This window comes from Balaenoptera acutorostrata, chromosome 20, assembly GCF_949987535.1.
Source record: "Balaenoptera acutorostrata chromosome 20, mBalAcu1.1, whole genome shotgun sequence".
Classification (NCBI taxonomy): domain Eukaryota; kingdom Metazoa; phylum Chordata; class Mammalia; order Artiodactyla; family Balaenopteridae; genus Balaenoptera; species Balaenoptera acutorostrata.
Genome location: NC_080083.1, coordinates 51,436,782 through 51,458,554, shown reverse-complemented (window position 1 = coordinate 51,458,554; position 21,773 = coordinate 51,436,782). Strand labels below are relative to the sequence as shown.

At 51.9% G+C, this 21,773-nt stretch overlaps 1 protein-coding gene across 6 annotated transcripts in view; it reads right to left on the bottom strand.

Annotated features, from left to right (window-relative positions):
- CSNK1D (casein kinase 1 delta) overlaps positions 1-21,773 on the bottom strand; it is a 37,322-nt gene that overhangs the window by 2,242 nt on the left and 13,307 nt on the right. For 2 of the 6 annotated variants that reach the window (XM_057536706.1, XM_057536708.1), the window contains 8 exons: positions 11,527-11,675; positions 11,029-11,257; positions 10,533-10,703; positions 9,912-10,060; positions 7,773-7,944; positions 7,043-7,182; positions 3,959-4,023; positions 687-2,823 (listed from right to left, as the gene is read on the bottom strand). In XM_057536706.1, the coding sequence (XP_057392689.1) occupies positions 3,991-4,023; positions 7,043-7,182; positions 7,773-7,944; positions 9,912-10,060; positions 10,533-10,703; positions 11,029-11,257; positions 11,527-11,675 (1,043 nt within the window). In that variant the 3' untranslated portion in view covers positions 687-2,823; positions 3,959-3,990. Of the gene's footprint in view, positions 1-686; positions 2,824-3,958; positions 4,024-7,042; positions 7,183-7,772; positions 7,945-9,911; positions 10,061-10,532; positions 10,704-11,028; positions 11,258-11,526; positions 11,676-21,773 lie in introns of those variants that run through there. The other 4 variants (XM_057536704.1, XM_057536707.1, XM_057536703.1 and 1 more) reach the window with 2 other exon arrangements.

Here is a 21,773-nt window from a genome sequence, read left to right as displayed (position 1 = left end):
GAGCACATCTGTGGTCCCAATTCAAGAGGGACGGACCTTCCCACCCGGCCAGCCCTGCAAGTCACCGTGGGGAGGAGAGCCTGCTGGGGGCCATGCTTTCTCACTCAGCGCCATCTGGAGCTCCCAAGGGTAGGAATGTCTTGGGCTCCAACAACTCCAGGGGGAGAGGGAAGCGGAGGCCATGAGCCCAACAGATGGACGGATGATGTCCCCTTGCAGACGCTGCCTTGATTAGAAAGGACAACGCCTGGGGCATGGGGCATGCAGGGTGGTGTTCTCACTGGGATGGCAACTGCCAGGTCCAAGTCCCTGGGTCCCAGCAAGGGCCCACTCAGCAGCCACTTCAAGCACCCACCACGGGCAGCAGGAACATGGCTATGTGTCAGCTACCGTGCTCTTCACACCCCAGAAAACCCAAGGTGGGTGGAAGCACTTCCTTCCATAAAGGTAGTTAAGGCAGGGGACTGGTATGTGCACATGGCCTGCACCGGTGACAACTCAGCCACATCCCTGCCACGTCCCACAGGCTCATTCCACCTACTCCTGATCAGCTTACAAAGTACACCAACAGGCTTCAAAAGGACAGACACGAACGCCCAGTCTCAGAAAATTAGTTTCAAATAGTTAATCTAAACAAATCAAAACTCAAACTGATGAAATAAAGACCACATGGCAGGGGCAGGGAATAAAGGTAGAAGTCGTCATGAATTTATTATTTACACGGTAGTTAAGGACACAAATACAGTGGTCATACAAAAGCGCAGTTCAGAGACTTGGCAACGGATACACAGGTTGATACAGACATTCCAACTATGTTTCCTGCAAGTCAGGATGGGGAGTTAAATAAGGGGGGACACAACTGTCCACAACCACACTGCTGAGGACTCGGGGTCAGAGTCCACTTCTCAAATGCCATCTGGCAATTTCAGGTGGAAACCTGGATGCAGAATGTTGGGGCTGCGGCTGCTAACACCTTGCTGGGAAGGGGAAGCCCACCTCTGCAGAAGGCACTGGGCCACAATGAAAGCCCCCAACTCACTCTGACCCACGCGAGCTCCCTCTGCACTCCCAGAAACACAGCCTGACCTGGCCAAGTGCCCACACCCCAAAACACTTACAGAGTAGCCAGCTCAGGAATCAGAAATAAGTAAACAGCTGCATTCTGTGCCATCAACACAGCAGTCAGGGCGTCCTAGGACCAGCATCCCTGTGCTGGGACTTTGGGGGCAGGAAGGGAAAACGCAGACGTGGACACCTTTTAGGTCCCTATCTTCCTACGAGTGTCCCAGTTTCCAAACAGAACACACTGCAGGGGGATGATGCGAAGAAATGTGAAAGTACCTATGAACATATATATTGCACCTCGTTTCCAGAGACGGGGGCTCCTGTCTACCGGCCACCACTACTACCTGGTGCCTCTGCTACTGCAAAGTGAGGGAGAGTGTCTCAGGAAACCACCTGGAGCTGGGCTGACCCAGAAGGTCTTTCTGGGGAGACTCAGCCCTGCTCTGCCTCTTGGCCTCTGTGGGGTCACTATGTTCCAGGGAAAGTCACAAAAGCGGGTGACCCTTCACCCTCCTGGACAATCAGGTCATCAGAGTCACCTGCTTCTTGGCACTTCAGAGTGGATTTCCTTGGGCTCGCTGGCCTTTCTGGGCAACGCTGGCACCTAGGGCAGACACCATGGCCCTTGGTTTTGAGCACATAGATATTAACACAGATTAAGGGCCAATCTGCACTAGTAATATTGACAGCCTATTTAGAAAATTTCTCAGATTCAAAAGCATTGAGGCAACCGCCACCAAAATAATCACACACGACTCCACGGAGGGGCCCAAGTCTCTCAGTTTGAAATCCTCTCCCGAGGGATCAGCGACACGACGCGAAGCCACAGCTTCTGCAGTCTTCAGGCTCAGCTTCCTTCTCGCTGCGTCTGGGAAGGTCAGATCGGCGGGCTGCTCTGTGGGGAAGCACCCGCTGCGCCCATGCGTGTAGCCGGCATTTTCTAACTGCTCTGATGATTCAAGAATCCCAGCGGGTCTGCAGTGAGCAGGCATTTCAGTTTACGGTGGGAAAGGAGCATGACAGCCAAAACCAGGTTAATGAGGTCACGAGACACACGGCACACACGGACACACGTTACTTACACACGCATATACACGTGATAGAATTTCTGATGAGAAAATCCCTTCTCCACAGTGACCACACAACAAACCACGAGACGCAGACCACGGAAACCCACGTGCTCTGCTCCCTGCCTCACTCCTTCTACACGAACTCCACACCAGTGCCTGCTTTAGAATTCTTTAAAGTCAGCATCTTCAAGACCACAAAAACAGACATGAAGGAAACAATAAAGACAGATTTCTTTACACAGATTTAAGCCAATAATTTTTAGCAAAATGATACAAAACTGTCTTAACCAAGTAGAAGATCGGTAGTTACAGTAGACTCGGCAGGGACATGGGTGCGCCACCACGGAGGGGACTGAAAGGCTCTTGAATGGGAGTTTGATTCTCTCTGCAACCGTCTCACTGCTTTCGTCCCAGCCCCGCTAGAACCAAGTTCACGGGGGCTCAGTGCAGCCCCTGGCGATGGCAGCGCTTGGAGTCTGTCCGGCTGGGTTTGTGTTTTGTTTCCCCCATGGGCGTCGCTGGGTGGGTGGCCTGGAGAGGTCCCGGTGTTAACATTTCGGTTCTAGACCGGGGGCGTGTCACTAGTAACAGAGTAGATCAGCCATGCATTGTCTGCCCTCAGCAAAAAGGAGAGTTCTCATCGGTGCACGACAGACTGCAGACCACTGGACGCCACCCGACCGGGAATCTGTCGGAGCCAAAGCACAGGAGAAGGTCAGCGTGAGGCCAGAGGAACGGAGCCGGTCGGGCTTGGGCACAAAACACCAGTGACAGTGCCCTGGTGGGCAGGGGACAGATGCCGCCTAGCCCCTCTGGACACGCGCACCCCCAGCTGCTCTGGAAGGTCCCTCGAGTCCAGGATACGTGCAGCAGAAAGAGTGACAGGAAGACGGGGGAAGGAAGAGCCATGCAGGCAAGGAGGCTGTGGGGCCGCGAGCTCGTGATCAGTCAGACCAGAGTCCAAGCGGGCAAGAGATGCTTACTCCCAGCCCCTCTTCCTGGAAAGCAGCCTGGTGTTCCAAAAACAGGGACCAGGCCCCAAGCGGGCACTGGGACTCCATGTGGGGCAAGACGTGAAAAGCATTTCCCATCAAGATGTCCCCAAGAGTGCAGTCATGTTACAACTGCAGCTGGTCTCCCACCGCAGCGCCGAGTGGACAGAAGCTGCAAGCCCTCGGCCGGGAGGAGCCACAAGAGTCGCCACCAAGAGGGGAGCCTGGCTTGGATGCCCAGCCATGCACCAACGGCAGGGAGCGGGTGGCTGTGGCTGATGGGTGAATACAGACGAGAGCGTGGTGGACAAGATGCTAGGCAGAGACCAAGTTCAAAAAGAAAAACAAACGAGGAGGACAGAAATCAGTGCTAAAGGAAGAGAGATGACAAAGCCGGGACAGCAGGGACCATCAGGAGTGTCTCACGCAGCAAGAGTGCAAGAGCCCCTGCCAAGCGCGGCCCCCACAGCCAGCACGACACGACACACGTCCAGCGACCGACCTGGAACCACGCGGCCCCGAACCTTCTGAGGCCCCTGGGGCCACTGGAGCCGAGACTGGGCTCCTGCTCCCCACGCCGGCTCCCGACTGGAGACCACAGCAAAGGCCAAAGGCCAACAGACAGGATTCTGGGGTCACCCCAGACTGGACAGCCCACCACAGCTGCGCTAGAATCCACGTGAGGAGAGGACCTGGGCCAGGGGCCTTGCTCTACCTGGGGCACCTGGCATGCAAGCCCGACCCCCTGCGTGCTCCCTCCGGTCGGCGAGCGGGTGGCAGCTCCCACCCCGCCCGGCGCCTGCTGAGGAGCCCCGCCGTGAGCACACTCACCCAGTGCTGCCTTCCGACGGGGAGACGTGCAGCTACTTGCCGTGATGTTCGAAAGGAATGCTATTCTGAGGTGGGGGGAAAAGACAGCTGTTGGTAAGGGTTACGCTGGCCGGACCAGCATGTGAGGCCCTCCTGTTTCCGCAAGCACTGCCTCGCCTTGCCTCAACCAGGTCCATGACCACTGGCCAGGGCCACTCGAGGGGACCCAGGGACCACACAGGAGCTCAGTCTCGCCTCTCGAGAGTGGCCCCTGGACATGCAGCCGCTGCTGCTCCTTGAGGATGGATCTGTCAACGGGGCCAACAAGGGAGACCCTTCCCAACTCTCACGTAGTAAGAAAACCGGATGCCCAGACGGCAGCCCCTCCATCAGCTCTTGGCACCAGCGGCTCCCCAAGGCCTGTGCTTGGCAGGTGGAGAGGACACCACCTCCCTGTGACAAAAGGACTGGACACATTTCCTCACTGACACAAGGAAGAGGACACGGCTGTGGACCTTACTTGGGGCGCAGGGATTAAAACGAGTAAGCCTGAAGGAAAAACTGGCACCACGGACCAGCATCACGTTCTACCAATAGCACTGGATGGAGGAGGCCCTCCTCACAAAGAGAAACATTACAAACAGGTTCATCCACCAAGAGCCCTTCAGTCTCCACATTATTCCAGCTAGAGAGGCCAGATTTGCAGGCCGGGGTCAGGGATGTGGGGACTGTGGTCCCTGGAGAAGCACATGGGGGCGAGGAGGAACGGCCAGGACAAGCGACACATATGTCACGCCCTCCCACCTCCAGCTGGAGAGGGTCGGCAGGGCCCTCCCCCAAGCAAGCGGGCGGCTCTGGGTACTTTTGTGCTGAGGGTGAGCTACTCCTTTGCACTGGGTGCATCAGCACAGGACGCAATCTCTCCTCTTTGAGGGGCAAAGAGGAAGCTGGTAGGAAGCAGCCCCCGCCGGGCCACAGAGAGGCCAGGGTCTGTGCACACGTGGTGCTGCCCCCTGGACTGGTGTGTCACTGCCCCTACTCCCGCTCGCATCTTTGCCGGGCAGGGCGATGAATGGAGGCCATAGAGTTGTAAAAGGTGGAGCAACTCTGACCACGTCCTTGGTGGACAAGAGCCTTTCAGAGTCTCTTAGGAAGAGCGCCTGGGGGATGACCAGAAAAACCCAAAGGACCGAGCTGTCCCCAGGATGGAGGGCACCAGGGACACGCCCTCAGGGGCTTTGTCCTCCACATGAAGATCCTAAGGAAATCCCCAGGGTGACCAGGGTGCTTCTTTTGGGAGAGGATACCCCCAAATCGAATCTCTTCAGAGACTTCCCGCCAGTGCTCAGGCCCACGTGACACTTCTTCATATGGAAAGCAGAGAGAGAACCAGAGAACAAAGACACGTGATTGTGAGGACAGACCCTGGAGCTGCGTGTGCTCAATGCTCATGGGTCGGTGGCCTGAGGGGTGGACACAAGCTGGAGAAGAGGCTGGACTAAGACCCATAACTACCTGGCACCCTCAGAACCCTCTGCCTCCTCCGTTTCCCTCAATGATCCTCAAAGCAAAAGACGTTTTCTTGTGTTAAAAAAAAAAGTTAAGCCTGTCCCTTCCTTGGTCCTTGATGGCTGAGGTGTTCCAGGGCCCTCAGCCAGGCCCACTTGGCCAGGGGCGGCAAAACACCTCCCAGGACCTGCTCCCAGCTGCTGGCTCATGCGTTCCAGGGCTCGTGGAAGAAACGTGTTAAGCCCTTTCCGTGTCTTGTGGTCACAGAGGAGGGGTGTGGGCTGGGAGCCCTAAGAGGCCCAATCTCATCACTCTGGCCAGACCTGCTGAGCCCCACAATTCAAACGACCTGCGTCTTCAGCCTCTTTGAGAGAAAATTACCATATAAGAACCCATTTCTAGTAGAATTACTAGTAAATTCAAGTGTTTGGTAAAAATACTATTTCACTTGATTAAAGAAAAATGGTCAGGAGCACTTCCTCTGCCTGGGCACACCTTGTTCCTCTGCCAGAAGACCAGCTGGACACCACAGGACTGAAGTTCTGAGCAATTCTCACAGACCCTGTGCCTTCCTGATCAACATGCTCAATCCACCACATTCAGCAACAAGCTACACCTACTGCCCAGCAAGCACAGGGGGAGGGCAGGGCGCTAAATGTAAACCTGAGGCATCGTGGTGAAGCAGACGGATGCTGCCCCAGTACATGGCCAGGACCTGGGCTTCCGTCATTCCTGAACTCACCACCTGCCCACCCAGCAGACACCACCGGGTAGTCCCGGCCCCCACAGGACCCCTGCCCACCCCCACTGCCCACGGGAGGAGACCCTGAAAGCTAGTTGAGGAAAAACGTCCGCAAGCAGGTAAAGAGCTGCTCTGCTGAGGGAGGCACGTTAGTGAGAACAGAAAAACAGCGAGGAAAGCCAGATAGGGAAGACGACGTGGGTGGAGGAGGCCCCGGGGCCAGGCCCTGCACCTCTGAGCACACTCGCCTCGCCAGAGAGAAGACAAACGTCAGAAGGGGTGTCAGAAGACAGGAACCCTCAGCCCACGGCACGTCGCCAAGCGCTGGGCACGACACTGCAGAGTGACCGCTGGCAATACGCCACCCCCAGCCCCCCGGGTTCTCTGCTGGGGGAGCACCTGGCCAACGAGAACGAGGACAGAGTCCCAAAGGCTGGATGTGCCCACGACAAACGGCGTGAGCGGGCTGGCACTTCCAGTCTGCCCAGGGAAGACGGCCAAGCCCCCAAAGCCGGCCGGGGGCCGGGGCCACATGGAGGGCAGCCGGAGAGAAAAGGTCCCGTGGCACATCCCAGCACAACTGCCGGGCTGGGGCGCTGGGTGTAGCGCCCTTACCCCACAAAGCTTGTCACAGAGGCTGCCAACCCATGGGCCAAACTGCGAGGGGCACAACATTCCCCCGATGGTTAAAACACCCAAAAATGAGGAGAAGGGAAGGCAGGAAAGAAGGAAAGCATTCGAAACTATCATCCCACTCTGCTTGGAGCCCGTAAGACCAGACCAAACATGGAGAAGCCAGAGGCCTGCAGCGCCCAGCCTGGGTGAGATCAGGCGCCGGCCCGCGGGGCGCGTACCTGTGAGGTGGACATGCGGGAGGTATCTTGCCGGCCCGTGAGGTCGGACGAGGAGATGTTGACCGGGGCACCGCGGTGCAGCCGCATACTCACTTTCCGCTCTCTTTCCATGCCGGACACGGGCCTAGGAGAGGTGTTCGCTGGAGGAGAGGGAGACAGGGGCGAGCGTGAGGCCTCGGAATACGGCCCCACGCTCCAGCACAGGGTATCTCCTCAGGAACCACGTCTAACAAGGACTCTCGGCTGCCTGGGTGTCGGGCACAGGACAGGCTATTGCACCCTAAGACTAGGCCGGCACCACGGGCTCCACTGATGCCCCGGGAGCGAAGCACCAGGTGTCCAGTGGGAGGGCAGCCGGGGCCTCTGCCTACAACGCTTGTCTCGACAGGCAAGGAAAAGGCTGGAGAGGTTTGTCGTGGAGGATGTCGTGCCATGAGAAGAACAAGAGGCAAAGCAACAGAGCTCGCAGGGAACACAATCCTTCAAGAGGCCAACGTCTGGCAAACACATTCCTGAAGGCACTGTCCCAGGGCGTTCCCTGGTCTGTCTAACTTTGGAAATAAGAACTGATCAGAATAAGGATGCACATGTCTTCGCCCACCAGGCACTCCTGCCCAGACCCCACGAGGTCACACATTGGAGTGTCCAGAGCAAGTGACGCTCAAAACAGAACCCCCACTGCCTGCAGAGCAGGGGCCGGGGTGCAAGCTGCAGCCCCGGGACCACTCACCAGTGTGTGAGGTAGGGGTGAGGGGGGTGGGAGGAGCCACCTCCTGTGTCCCCCTCAGCCGGCCCGAGGCCGTGGAAGGGAGGCCGCGTGTGGCTGGATTTCGGGAGTGTCTCAACCGCTCCTCTCGGTCCCGGCGTTCCCGCTCAGCATCGTCAGCTGCCCGGCTGGCTCCCTACAGAGGAAAGAGGGTGAGACCAGAACTGAACTGGGTTTGGTGAAAAACCACCTGAGGCCCTTGGCTGCCACTCGAGAAAACACCAGGGTGTGTGGGACAGTCTGCCCACAAAGCCGTCCACAGCCTCGCGACAAGCCAGGCGTTCTTCCCTCTGGGTCCACACATGGCCCGTCCCACGACCGTGGGCGAGCAGAACCAGGCTTCTCAGTCTCCTCTTCCCAGCACAGCAGAGGAAACCACCACCCCATCGCCTTAGCACTTCCTCAGAACCCAGACACCAACGGCACCTGGCGGCCCTCTTCTCTGCGACCATTCACACGGGGATGGGAACCAGCCCAGGTCAGAGGTGGCCCAATGCGGAGATAGTTGGGGGAGTCCGCAAGGCAGGTGGGAGGGACAGCATATGGTTGGCTGAGGGGTCCAACTGGAGCCCAGACGCCCGGGCCAGGCCCATGTCCTGTTGGTGCACTTGAAATAAGGAGGCCGGCAGCCAGGCTCATCCATGCGGGCCATGCGGTGGGCACCGCCTAGGCTAAGCTAGTTGCTCCCAGAACAAACAGCTAGTTACACTTTCAGTGAATATCAAACCAGAAATACGGGGACCTTTGATTTTACGTGGTGACGCTGATACCTGCCCTAGTAGAGGTCACGTCCTAATTACCAGCGCTGTAAGGCAAGAGTGTGAAAACTGCAGCCCACAGGCCAAATGCAGCCACACCCATTCCTGCAAATACGGTTTTCTTGGCACAGTCACGCCCACTCACTGCCGCACTGCTTGGGCGGCTCTCCAGTTACAACACAGAGTTGAGCGGTCGCACCACTGTGCAGACAGCAAAGTTAAAATTATTGACTGTCTGGTCCTTTACAGAAGAGGTTTGCTGAGCCCCTGGGAGGGATGACAATGTTAGAACAAAGAACTTATTGAAGTGGCTCTGGCAGGAGGCCCACCCTGATGTCCAGACTCCAGGTAACCTGTGGCACCACTCCCAAAGGCTGTCCTTCGAAGGCCATCCTAACACAGGGGCCTGGCACCAGGATGGCATGGGCGAGGTCCAGGGCAGGCTGGCTCTGCGGGCTGCAGCCCCCCACCCCTACCTGGTCCCTGTGTGAACACCCCTGCACCTGTGAGGCCATGGGATAAGGCTTCCTGTTTTGCACCCTCTGAAGAGGAGGTTCTGTTCCTCCATCAGATTTTGTCACCCTAGAAATGAGCCCATTTTTGTTTTAAGCTCATAGAACACATTTTTAATTAAAGAGAAAGTGGAAATTAAAAAAAAACTGGAATTCTGGCCGTAGTGTTGGAGATTAAACAAACTCATACAACAGTTTCAGGGACAGGTGGCCTGTTTTAGAGAGGAAAACAAATGAAAGTTCAAGCCCCCCCACCCCCAGCCCCGGCAGCGTGCGTGCGCACAACACAGGCTCACACTTAATGAACAAACTAGCTGACAAAGGAAATCAAATATACATCTAGCTCATCACAAGGCCAAACGCAGACCTAACACACAGCGCCTCCCAGGCCACCCGCCCCCTCGGAGGCCAGGCCTCGGGCACAGCCTGGTAGGGGGAGGAGTAGGGAAGTCTTCACCCAACCCGGCGGCAGCCACACCCCGTTGACGAGAAACTCACAGGCCAGCGCAGCCACAATGTCCTTCGGATGGATGATGATGATGATAAAATGACCTCAGCGTTCCAAGTAAGAGCCTTGGTCTGGGCAGACCTGCACTGCGGACACACCTCAGGCCCAGGAACCCCACAGCCCCGTTGCAGCCTTGAGGTGCCTTCTTCACTTGCCAACAGGCATCTGGCTTCCCAGAACCCCTCGTGCTCCCCGTGTGGCAGCCATGCCTCCTGAAGCCCCACCCCGTGTAGCTCCCAGGAAGGGATGGCAGCAGCTAGTGGCCTTCTGCTGACTGGCATGCCCCTTCCACGCTGAGCGGTCAGTGAGCTGGGGGCGCACTTACGAATTTGAGCATGTTCCAGTCGAACACGTAGTCATAGGAGAAACCCTGGCGATGGAACAGGTTCCTGAAGAGCTGTCTCAGGTATGAGTAGTCAGGCTTATCGTCAAAACGCAAGGAACGGCAGAAATTCAGGTACGTGGCGAATTCAGCTGTAAAACACCAGGAAACTCGGAGGTAACCAGCAGTACCCCTGACTGGGAGCCAGCATGGTTCTGTCCACAAAACCCTTGACCACTCCCAGCCACCCAAACAGAGGGTGTGAAAGCTGGAACCTGAAACACCGAGCATGCTTTGAGGAAAGAGGCTGAGAAAACCGAGCACACAGAGCAAAGGAGAGTTTCATCTGAGGCATTTATCACAGGGGCAGTCCCACAAAAACAAAAGGAAAACTCCCCGAGTTACCGGCTCAGGAAGGTAGAGGAGCGCCAGGGACAGAAGGCTGAGGCCAGTTAAAGGGCAGGCCACCTGCTCACTCTTCACCTCCCCAACCATGCAGGACATCAGTGGGGCCTCGGCAGCCAGCCTCTGGGGGGCTTCCCTGGTTCCTTTCCCAAGCCTCACAGGCCCCCGTCCTCCCACAGAACCACAGGGGTGGCTCGCTGTCCAGCTGAGGACACTCACAAGGGTAGCCTTTACACAACACCTCAATGGGAGTGGACATCTTCTTCTCACTGATCCTCTCATACTTCTGCCTCTTGGTAGCAGCCTTCAGGCCCTGCCAGGGCAGCGAGCCCAGGTTGAAGTACATGAGCACATAGCCCAGAGACTCCAGGTCGTCCCTTCGAGATTGTTCTGGGGAGAGAGGACAGCGGGTCAAAGCGGCAAACACCCTGCTTCCTGGGGATGAACTCAGAGCCACAGGGAAGGACACCTGGATTCCTTGTTTCAGCACAAGTGCCCCTGCTGTGCTGTTCGGAGACGCACCGCCACCCGTCAGGAAGCCCCAACACATGCCTGTCTCCCCACGCCCCACAAGGTAAGGTCTCCAGGCCCGGACACCAGCCTCTGCTACAAAGGTTTGACGCCAGCCTCCTCCACACCCAACATGCTGACCACCCTCAGGGCCCCCAGGAGGCTGTAGGACAGCCGGGCCTGTGGCCGGGGCAGGAGGGCTCACCGATGCCGAGGTGCGTGTTGATGGAGGCATACCGCGCCGTCCCAGTGAGGTTCTTGTTCTCGCGGTAGGGGATGTGCTGGTGGGTGCGGGCGTCCCGGTACTTCTTGGCCAGCCCGAAGTCGATGATGTAGACCAGGTTGCCCTTCTTGCCTAGCCCCATGAGGAAGTTGTCCGGCTTCACATCTCGGTGGATGAAGTTCTTCGAGTGAATGTACTCAATACGACTGATCTGCAGGTGGAGAAGCAGGGGTGAGAGGTTGAACCCCAGGCAGTAGCCTGGTGGAGGGAACCCAGGGAACTCAGGCCCACACGCAGACGCACCCTGCCCGCCGAGGGTCACTATCTTTCACAGAGTTAACGAGCTTCCATTTTCTCCCTGCGCACTAACAGCACAATAAGGAAGCAAACAGCCCTGAAGGCCTCATCAAACTGATGAATCAAACCAAGCTTGTGCTGAGCACGCAGGCTGCCCTTCACTTGAGAAAAATGAAGTCTTACCATTTGGTCAGCAAGGAGCAGGACAGTTTTGAGACTGAACTTCCTAGAGCAAAAGTTGAAGAGGTCTTCCAGGCTGGGTCCCAACAGCTCCATCACCATGACGTTGTAGTCCCCCTCAGCCCCGCACCACCGGATGGTGGGGATGCCCACTGCAAGAGAGCCCGCGTCAGCCTGCCTCCTGCGCACCTGCACTGAGGGCACCTGTGCCCACGATGCCAGCAGAGGGCTGGGCAGGAGCAGTCAGAAGTGACGTGCAGAGAGGGTGGGAGGCCAACTTCACGGCAGGGGTGAGACGAGGGGCTCAGGAGGAGGAGCCGCGCTCCCTCCCATACCCCCAGTCTTCCCGTGACTGACATCCTGCACCAGTGCGATGCTTAATGCTTAATTAATGCTGATACACTGTCATTAACTAAGGTCCACACTATTCAGGTGTCCTCAGTTTTAACCTCATGTCCTCCTGCTGCTCCAGGACCTGTCTCAGACCCCACATGACATTTACTCACCACATCTCCTCCGGCTGCTCTTGGCCGGGATGGTCTCTCAGACTTTCCTGGTTTGAACGACCCCAATGGTTTGGAGGAGGGCTGGGAAGGGATATGCAGACTGTCCCTCTGCTGGTTTGTCTGATTTTTTCTCGTTATTACTCTGGGCTTGGGGGAGGGAGACCACAGAGGGAAAGTGCCCTTCCCACCACATCCCGTCAGGGTCTGTGCTCTCAACACGACTCCTCACCATGGCTGTGCCCTTGGTCACCTGGCTGAGGTGTGCCTGTCAGGTGTCTCTGCTGGGGAGATCCTCTTTCTCCCCTTTCCATCCTGTTCTCTCTGGGGGGACGTCACCATGTGCAGACCACACTTAAGGGGGGTGTTTGGGCCCCCTCCCAAACACTTAAGGGGGGTGTTTGGGCCTCCTCCCAAACACGGAGGGCACAGCCATCTATATATATGACTTGGAATGCTTCCACACAGATTTGTCTCTTCTCCCCATTTACTTATTTGGTATTTTTTTCCTATCAGTGTGGACCCATGAGTGTCTATTTTATACTTTGGTCTGTACTCCAACACTATGTCACTTATTCTGTTGCACCAAGCATCCCAGCCTTCGTTGCTCCTCCGTGGCTCCTGTGGCCCTTTAACACCCCATCACTGCAGGCTCTGTTTGTTTTGAGCACTGCCCTCCTTTCTGGCACTGTAAGATCCTAAACAGTTTTAGTTTTGATATCAACGGGGCAACTTTTCATTTTTACAATTAAATATTTTTAAAGTACATTTGCACATTAGAACAAATTTCTCACTCATTTGCACGTGAGAACAAATTTAACAAATCCATAGGTTATAAGGCATAATGTAACAAAAGCCTGTGGCCCACCACACAGACCAGGGACGTTCCCAGTAGTTGCATCTACTTTCACTCCCCTTTCCTCCCACACCTGTGCCCCCCAGACAACAAATGCACAGGACTGTACCCCTTCCTTGCTTTTAGTAAAGTGAGAGTGTGAGCTGTGAAATACTCCACTTGGAGAGGACAGCACACTTCATCTATTCTTCCCTCATCTGCACTGTTTAGGGTTGCTTTCCCCATTATAAACAGTGCTGCTAAATACATTCTTATGTTTGTCCGCTGGTGAAAATTCTCACATGTGAAATTCTTGTTCTTAGCTAGTTTCCCCAGGTATAGACCTAGAAACACAGGGTACAAATTATCTGACTATACAAGATCATGTCAAACTGCTTTCCAAAATAAATAACCCACTTTACAACCCCACCACAAATGCATGAGTTCCTACTGGATGCAGGGTCTCGTCAGAGCTCTTAATTTCTATCAATCAAGTGGTAGATGTAAAATAGTGTCTCACTGAACTCTCAATTTGGATCTTTTTTCATTATTTATTGGCATTACATGTTTCCTCTTCTCTAAAATGTCTATGCATATCTTTGTCAATTTTTTTCTATCAGGGTGTTTTTTTCCTATTTATAGCCGTTCTTTTATAAATTCTGGATATTAAACTATTATCTTTTTTATGTGAGGAAAATACCTTTTCTCAGTTAATGGCATGTTTTTTATTTTCTTTTGGAGTCTTTTGATGAGAAGAGATGCTAAATTTTAACAAACATGAATGTATCAATCTTTTCCTTTATGAGTAATGTTTTTGGTATCTTACATAAGACACCCTTCCCTAACTCAGAGTCAGAAAGAGATGCTTATTATTTTAAAAGTACTTCTACTTCCAGCCAAGATGGAGTAATGGGGACCCAATTTACCCTTACATCCACAATAACCAAGAAGAGAAAAGAGAACAAAGAACATACAGAAAGACATAGGTTTTCTAAGACGCTGAACATGAGGCAATGAATGACACCGACACCTGAGACACGATGAGCCCAGACTGCCCAAGTCCTGCCTGAGAGTGTGAGCAGAGAAGCAAAAACTGAGCAGATGAAAGTATCATCATCTCATAACTAAGCTGAGGAAGAATTTGAGGAACATTAAAATACCCAGCACACAAGAGGGTAAAATTCAGTGTCTGGCATCCAAAGATTACCAGATATGCCAGGAAGCAGAAAACGTGATCCACATTGAGATCAACAGAAACTGAGTTAGAATCATTAGAGAAGGGCAATAAAAGTTACTATAAACTGTAACTGTATTCCATGTCAAAAGAAGTTAAACAAAGGCACAACATGACAGAAATATAAAAGACCCAAATCTAGGGACTTCCCTGGCAGTCCAGTGGTTAACACTCCACGCTTCCAGTGCAGGGGGTGCGGGTTTGATCCCTGGTTGGAGAACTAAAATTTCATATGCCGCGTGGTGCAGCCAAAAAAAAAAAAAAAAGAAAAGACCCACATCTAACTTTCAAAGATGAAAGCTACAAAGTCTAAGAGGAAAAATACACTGGGTGTGATTAACAGCAGACCAGACACTGTAGGAGAAAAGACTCGTGAACTTGAAGGCACAGCAGTAGAAATTACTGGAAAAGCCAACATGAGCTTCAGAGCTGTGGGACAACTTCAAGGTACCCGCTGTCTGTAACTGGAGGAGAGAGGGGAGGAGGGGGACAGAGGCCACACTGAAAGAAAGAGCTGAGGAAAACGACCCACAGATTCAGGAAACTCAACAGGCCCCAAGCACAAGTACCATAAAGAACACAACACTGACATAGCTGACAGTCAAATCGCTCACTAGTGATAATCAGAACACCTTGAAAGCAGCCAGAGAAAACAGACATGTTAGAGCACAGTGGAGGAACATCTTCCAAGTGCTGAGAAAAGAACTGGCAATCTGCCGAAAAACACCTCAGCAGAGACATTTTCAGATACAAAAAGTGTGCCGAATCAATCACCAGTACTGTGACATATGTAAAAGGATGTCCTTCAGGCAGGAGGCAAATGATGCCACATGGAAGTCTGGGCCTACAGAAAGGAATGAAAAGCAATGAAAATAACAACATAAGTACATAAAAAATTATTTAAATTTAAAAGATATGACTGCTTAAACAAAAATAACACACTGCAATATTTACAACATGTAAATATAAACACATGACACCATCACGCAGGCAGGTGGGCAGGTGGAAGCCCGCAAGGTCAGGTTCCTCTGCATCCTGCTAAAGAGATGATAGACCCTAACTCAACCACTAAAGTAACAACACAGAGATAGTGACAGAATTCAACAAAGGAGATCATCACAAGAAAAATCATTAAGAAATATAAAAAATACTTGATTAATCCAAAATAAGGTAAAAAAGGGGGGAAATGAAACAAAGACCAGATGAGACAAAAACTAACAGCAAACCCAATCCTGTCACTAATCACACTGAATGTAAACACCGCAGGTAAGGCACACTTTCTCAGATTAGACAGAAAAGAAAGGACCAGCTGTACTGCCCTGCCCACACCAAACATCCTTCAGATACAACTAGGTCACAAGGAGGACAGTGTATCACACCAACATCAGACAAGAGAGCAGAAGGGCTATGTCAGCATCAGACACAGTAGACTGTGCAGAAGAATATTTCCAGGGATATTACCAGTCATCTCACAGTGATAAAGGCATTGACTGATCAAGAAAACATAATTCTAAACATGCACGCAGGTTAACGAGAGCTTCAAAATACATGAAGCAATACTGCAAGGAGACAGAGACAAATCCACAATCTGACTAGAGACGCCAATCATCCCTCTCAGTAGCAGAACACACTTTTTTTCTCAGGTACGCAGGGGGCATTTATCAAGACAAACCACATTCTTGACATAAAACAATAAAGCTAAAAAGGATTCAAGTTATACAATGTATGTTCTCAGAAGACAGTGGAATTCAATTAGAAATAAACAACAGCTCTCTGTAAAATCCCCAAATATCTGGAAGCTAAATAATACAGTTCAAAATAACCCATGGATCAAGGCAGAAATCAAAAGGGGAATCAGCATTTGAACTACATGAAAATGAAAACTCATCAGGATTTGAGATGCTGCTATGGTAGGGGGAAAATTTACAGCCACGAAATGTCTATACTACAGAAAAGAGATCAATGATCTCAGCTTCCACCTTAAGAAAATACTTAATTAAACCCTAAGCAAACAGAAGTGAAACAAAAGATCACAGCAGAAAACAATGAAACAGAAAACAGAGAAACAACAGAGAAAATGACTGAGACCAAAGCTGTTTCTTTGAGAAGATTGTTGATAAATCTCTAATCAGACTGATCAGGGAAAAAATAGAGAAGGCACAAATTACCAACATCAAGAATGAGAGGGAATTCCCTGGCGGTCCAGTGGTTAGAACTCTGAGCTTTCACTGCCGAGGGCCCAGGTTCGATCGCTGGTCGGGGGAACTAAGATCCCACAAGCTGCGTGGCGCGGCCAGAAAAAAAATAGGAATGAGAGGTAACATCACTGGATTCTACAAATATTAGAAGTCTAGTAGGGAAATATTATAAACGGCTTTATGCCAATACATTCAATAACTTAGATAAAACAAACAAGTTATTTGAAAGACTCAAACCACCAAAGCCCTTGTATGCTGCTGGTGGGAACATAAGTACAAGCAGTCTGGCAGTTTCTTAAAGAGGAAAAACATTCGCTTACTTCTGTTTCAGCCATTCCACTCCAAGTCACTTACTCAGGAGAAAAAGAAATGAACGTCCATATGAATATCTACACAAAAGTTCATAGCAGCTTTGTTTGGAGTACCTGAAACCTGGATCCAACCCAAATGAACAGGTGCAGGGACAAAGAAACTACCCACACAAGGGAGTACTTCTCAGCAATAAAAAGGAGTAGCCATTGATACCACACACAAAATCTCAAAGAAAGAACACACAGTACTACTCCCTGCACAGGAAACTTTGGGAAATGCAAACTAACCTATAGCGACAGAAGCAGATTGACAGAGGGCGGGGGTAGAGGAACCACAAAAGGACCCAACAAACTTTGAAGGGCAATGGACGTGTTCGCCGCCTTGATTACGGCAATGGTTTCATGAGGGGACACAGGCAAAACTTCTCAAATCACACACTCAAAACACATGCAGTTTGATTCACCTCAATAACGCTGATTTAAACAAATCAAAATGTTTTAGTCTTCCTCTTCACACTGAAGTCACCTGATCCACCTGAAAGTGGAGTTTGGGGTGAGGGGAGGCAGGCCTCCCAGAGACCTCAACACCGTGTGTTCACAAGACCCTCCTCACTGACCGTTAACACCTCTTCCGTTGAAGTCAGAATTCTGTGCCCACGAGGGTCTTTCTGTGTCTGGAGTGTGGGTGGCACAACACTGCAGGTGACCACACGTGACATTCCAAAGACAGACACAGTCCACACTCACATTTCCCCAACTGCATGTCCAGTAACGTCCTTCAGGCTAGTCCCCCTGCCCAGGGTACAATCTAGGACCATGCACTGCCATGTTTAAGTCTAGAACAGTTTTTAAATCTTTCATCACAGAGACATATTTGAGGAGTTCAGGTCAATTTTGAACGGTCCTAAATTTGATTTGCCTGATTGCTGGTTCTGATCACCTGTCAGACGGAAATCTGCCAGATTTCTCCACCAAAAGATACTTTTCTCTTTGTTATTGTAAGGTTTTTTTGGCCGCAACGCGGGGCACATGGGATCTCAGTTCCCCAACCAGGGATTGAACCTGGGCCCTCAGCAGTGAAAGAGCAGAGTCCTAACCACTGGACTGCCAGGGAATTCCCCTCTTTGTTATTAATAAGTAATCTGTGGATGAAGCTTTGAGGGTAGTGTCAATACTTGAAGTTGTAGGTTTGCATCCACCTTTGATTACCATCTAAACCAATCAATAATAAGTGCCCACAAAGTGGTGACTTTCCATTTCTGATTGTTCCTTCTGCCTGTGAAGCTTAACGTGTGTGTGTGTGTGTGTGTGTCATCGTGGACTCGTGAATTCTCCTCCGCTCCTCCATGTGTTATGTAAATTTAAGGATTATTTGTTCTAGGTTTGTGAAAAATGTCATGGGTAATTTGATAGGGACCACATTCACTCTGTAGATTGCTTTGGGTAGTATGGCCATTTTAATGATATTCATTCTTCCAATCCAAGAGCATGGTATATCTTTCCATTTCTTTAAACCATCTTCAATTTCCTTTATCAACGTTTTATAGTTCTCAGCATATAAGTCTTTCACCCTCCTTGGTTAGGTTTATTCCTAAGTATTTTGTACTTTTTGATGCAATTTTAAAAGGGATTGTCTTTTTACCTTCCCTTTCTGATATTTCATTGTTGGTGAAAAGAAATGCAACAGATTTCTGTATGTTATTCTTACATCCTGCTACCTTGCTGAATTCGTTATCATTTCTAGTAGTCTTTGTGTGGAGTCCATATATAGGGTTTTATATATATATATGTATGTATATAGTATCATGTCATCTGCATATAACGACAATTTTACCTCTTCCCTATCAATCTGGATACTTTTTCTTTTTCTTGTCCAACTACCGTGGCTAGGACTTCCAATACTATAAAGAACAGAAATGGTGAGAGTTTCCTCCACGTGTTATAATCCGTTGTTCATTTTGAGGCTTCAACTGTCCCAAATTGGGGCAACAGATGCCACTTCAAGCTCTCTCCCATGTCCTGTGGACTCATGCCCGTCAGTGTCCGAGCACTTCTTTCCTTTCAGCCACATGCTCCAGACTCGCCTTCTTTCTTCCTGCCTCGCCCTGGAATCTGGGCTCCTCTCGGTGGGGAGTGATACTAGGAGCCCAGCACCCAACTGGGTGCTGGGTCGTCACTAGCGTTTTCTGTGAGTGTGGCATTTACACCTCGGTCAACCTGGCCCTTCGCTGCTCTGTGGATCCGTCAGCCTGTTCCTGGGAGGAGAGCCCTGCTGGACCGTGACTGGAATCCCCTGAGCCCTCTGAGCAGCTCTGGGAGACATCGTGCCGAGTCTTCCTCTCCATGAACAGAACATCTCCACTTGCTTGAGTCCTCATCAGCGTTCTCCACGGAAGTTTAAAAATTTTCTGCATGCAGGTCACACCTGGCTTAGGATTTATTCCTCTATACTTACAGTACTTTAAGAATGAAACTTTGAGGGGCTTCCCTGGTGGCGCAGTGGTTGAGAGTCTGCCTGCCGATGCAGGGGATACGGGTTCGAGCCCTGGTCTGGGAAGATCCCACATGCCGCGGAGCAACTAGGCCCGTGAGCCACAACTACTGAGCCTGCGCGTCTGGAGCCTGTGCTCCGCAACAAGAGAGGCCGCGACAGTGAGGGGCCCACGCACCACAATGAAGAGTGGCCCCCCACTTGCCACGGCTAGGGAAAGCCCTCCCACAGAAACGAAGACCCAACACAGCCAAATATAAATTAATTAATTAATTTAAAAAAAGAAAAAAGAAAAAAAAAAGAAATGCTCCCAGATGCTTTAAAAAAAAAAGAATAAAACTTTGGCCTCTGGACTCCTCTGGGGCCAGCAGCCACCTGACCAGGGATCTGGGCTCCGCTACTGCGGGCTCTGTGTCCAACAGCTGCGTGCAGGCAGCTGTTCCAAGGAGCCAGCAGAGCTGCTGTGCGGTACTGGCACCTCAAAGTGGGTCACCATGCACCTGGTTCAGCTTCCTACCCACGAGCACTGGGGTCACACTTGGCCTCCAAGTGGATGTCTGAGCCCCAGAGTCAGCTGCACACAGAGGGCTTCCAGAGCTTGAAGGAGGGAGAAGCAGTGGAGCTAACCTTTCAGAAGTCCCCCAAGGGCCTGGAGTCTCTCCAGTTACCAGTCCTGGTGGGTGTTCTGTGCGGGGAGTGAGAAGCACCAGAGGGCAGAATTGAGCCACAGTGGGTGGCGCTTTCTGCGATCACAAGGTCTGAGGAACAAAGTGGCAAAAGCAGGGAAAGGGTGGGTAGGGGCACTGCCACCCCTACCACAGCACCCACCCACTTCCCTCTTGGCAGGGGGAGGGGTGAGACAAAGGTACGCCAACCATGCTCCGTGCAAGTGCTCGAGGGTGTGGGGGAAATCCCTCCAGAACCTGCATACTTATTGGTCTCCACCCCCAAATTTCCAGCTTTTGAAAGTGGCCAGGATAGGGAAGTGTTTTCCTTTTAAAGGCTATGTAATAATAACACTTCCTGTGTCGGAGTGAGAAGACTGAGCACAAGACCAAAGCACAAACCACTGCTCTCTGGGAGAGTCTCTCAGGGCTGAGGCAGGGCTTCCCCTCCTCCTGACCCACTCTTGGGACAGGACGCCAGGCTGAGAGCACAGGCAAAGGGGTGGCTGGCGACAGCTGCAGACCTGCTACCCACCCCCTCCCCACTGCAGCCAGCACCACTTGTTTACTGCTCCTTGGGGTCCCACGTTCTCAGGATGCCAACTGCACTAGCTGTGTGCAAGTGACCCATCTTCTGCATTTTACCTTTCTCCTTGATAGAAACGTTCTGTGTGTTTTAGTCTCAGGCAGTGCACTCTCAAGCCCTTGAGCAATCCCAGGCAGAAGGCAGCAGCTCCAGGACTGCACAGCAGGAGTATCTTTTGATGTTCTGTTACCAAGGAGAACAATGTTTTGGAGGGCAGGGCCTACTGAACCACCTCACTTTTCCTGATCAGAGGTGGCTTGTGTGTGTGTCCTCTTGAACCCCTCCACCTTCAATGTTCCACAGGAGACGAGGTTTTAACTGCTGCCCCATGACTTGATCTCCTCCTACTGGAAGGGTGGAAATCAGCCTGAACAGGAAACATCGTGTGGACAGGTCAGGACAGGCAGACCTAAGTGCCGGCGCCAAGAGAAAGGCACGGCTGGGTGAGGGATTCCAGTGCCGGATCTCCAACCCCAGGCATAGACTTGCTTCATTTCCCCAATCCTTCATTAGGGTTCCTGTGTATCCATAAAAGGGTTCAAAGGGTACCTCTGCACCCACCTCAAGCTGCCAGCTGGCCAGATGAAGCAAAGACCAAAATCCTTAAGCTTTAATAGTGGGTTTCTTGCCCCGGCTTCTTGAGACCACAGGCAAGGGCTTCTCTCTAGTGCCTGGTGCCAGCATCCTGCCCGCAGTAGCAATGGTCAGTGTTGAAGCAGCTGAAGGACAAAGGGCTCAGCTCACAGGCTGGGACTCGCGGTGATGGAATGGGGTTAACGCACTGGAGCACACAGGTTGGGGGGATGTATGTCTGATGCCGGGTTCTGTCACCCCAGCTGCTGCCCTTCTAGTTACTGGAGGCTTCATAGGACTTCATGAACTACTGATCTGAAATGAATGCTAGGTAGCCTAGTTGGTGTAAATACAATGTGTTGGTCTTTTTCCATGTTCTTCTGGGGTTTCACTGTTTACAAACTTCCTACTGTATTCAAAGAACAGCCAGACAAAAGGTTGTGCACCAGGCAAAGGATCTGAAACATAAACTTGGGGAGGGCCCCACTCAAAATAGGGGTCCTGAGCCATCCTTTCTTTCGTGCCCCCTTCCCCCATTTCAGACCAAATCTTCTGTCCTAAAAACTTGACTCCTACTCTACTCCCTCCTCCACCCCCAATCCCCCAGAAGTCCACACACCTGTACATTTAGCTTGTGGGGTGTCTCTACAACTCTTAAATGATTTGTGCAAAAGTGCTGAAGCAGCTAGAAACACTCCACCCCTTGTTCCCAGCTCCAAGTCAAGACTGTTCCTTGACATGATTCATGACAAACACACTGCTGTAATTGGATGGATCAAACCTACTTTAATCTCAAATCCCAGGGTAGGGACTTCCCCGGTGGTCCAGTGGTTAAGAATCCGTGCTCCCAATGC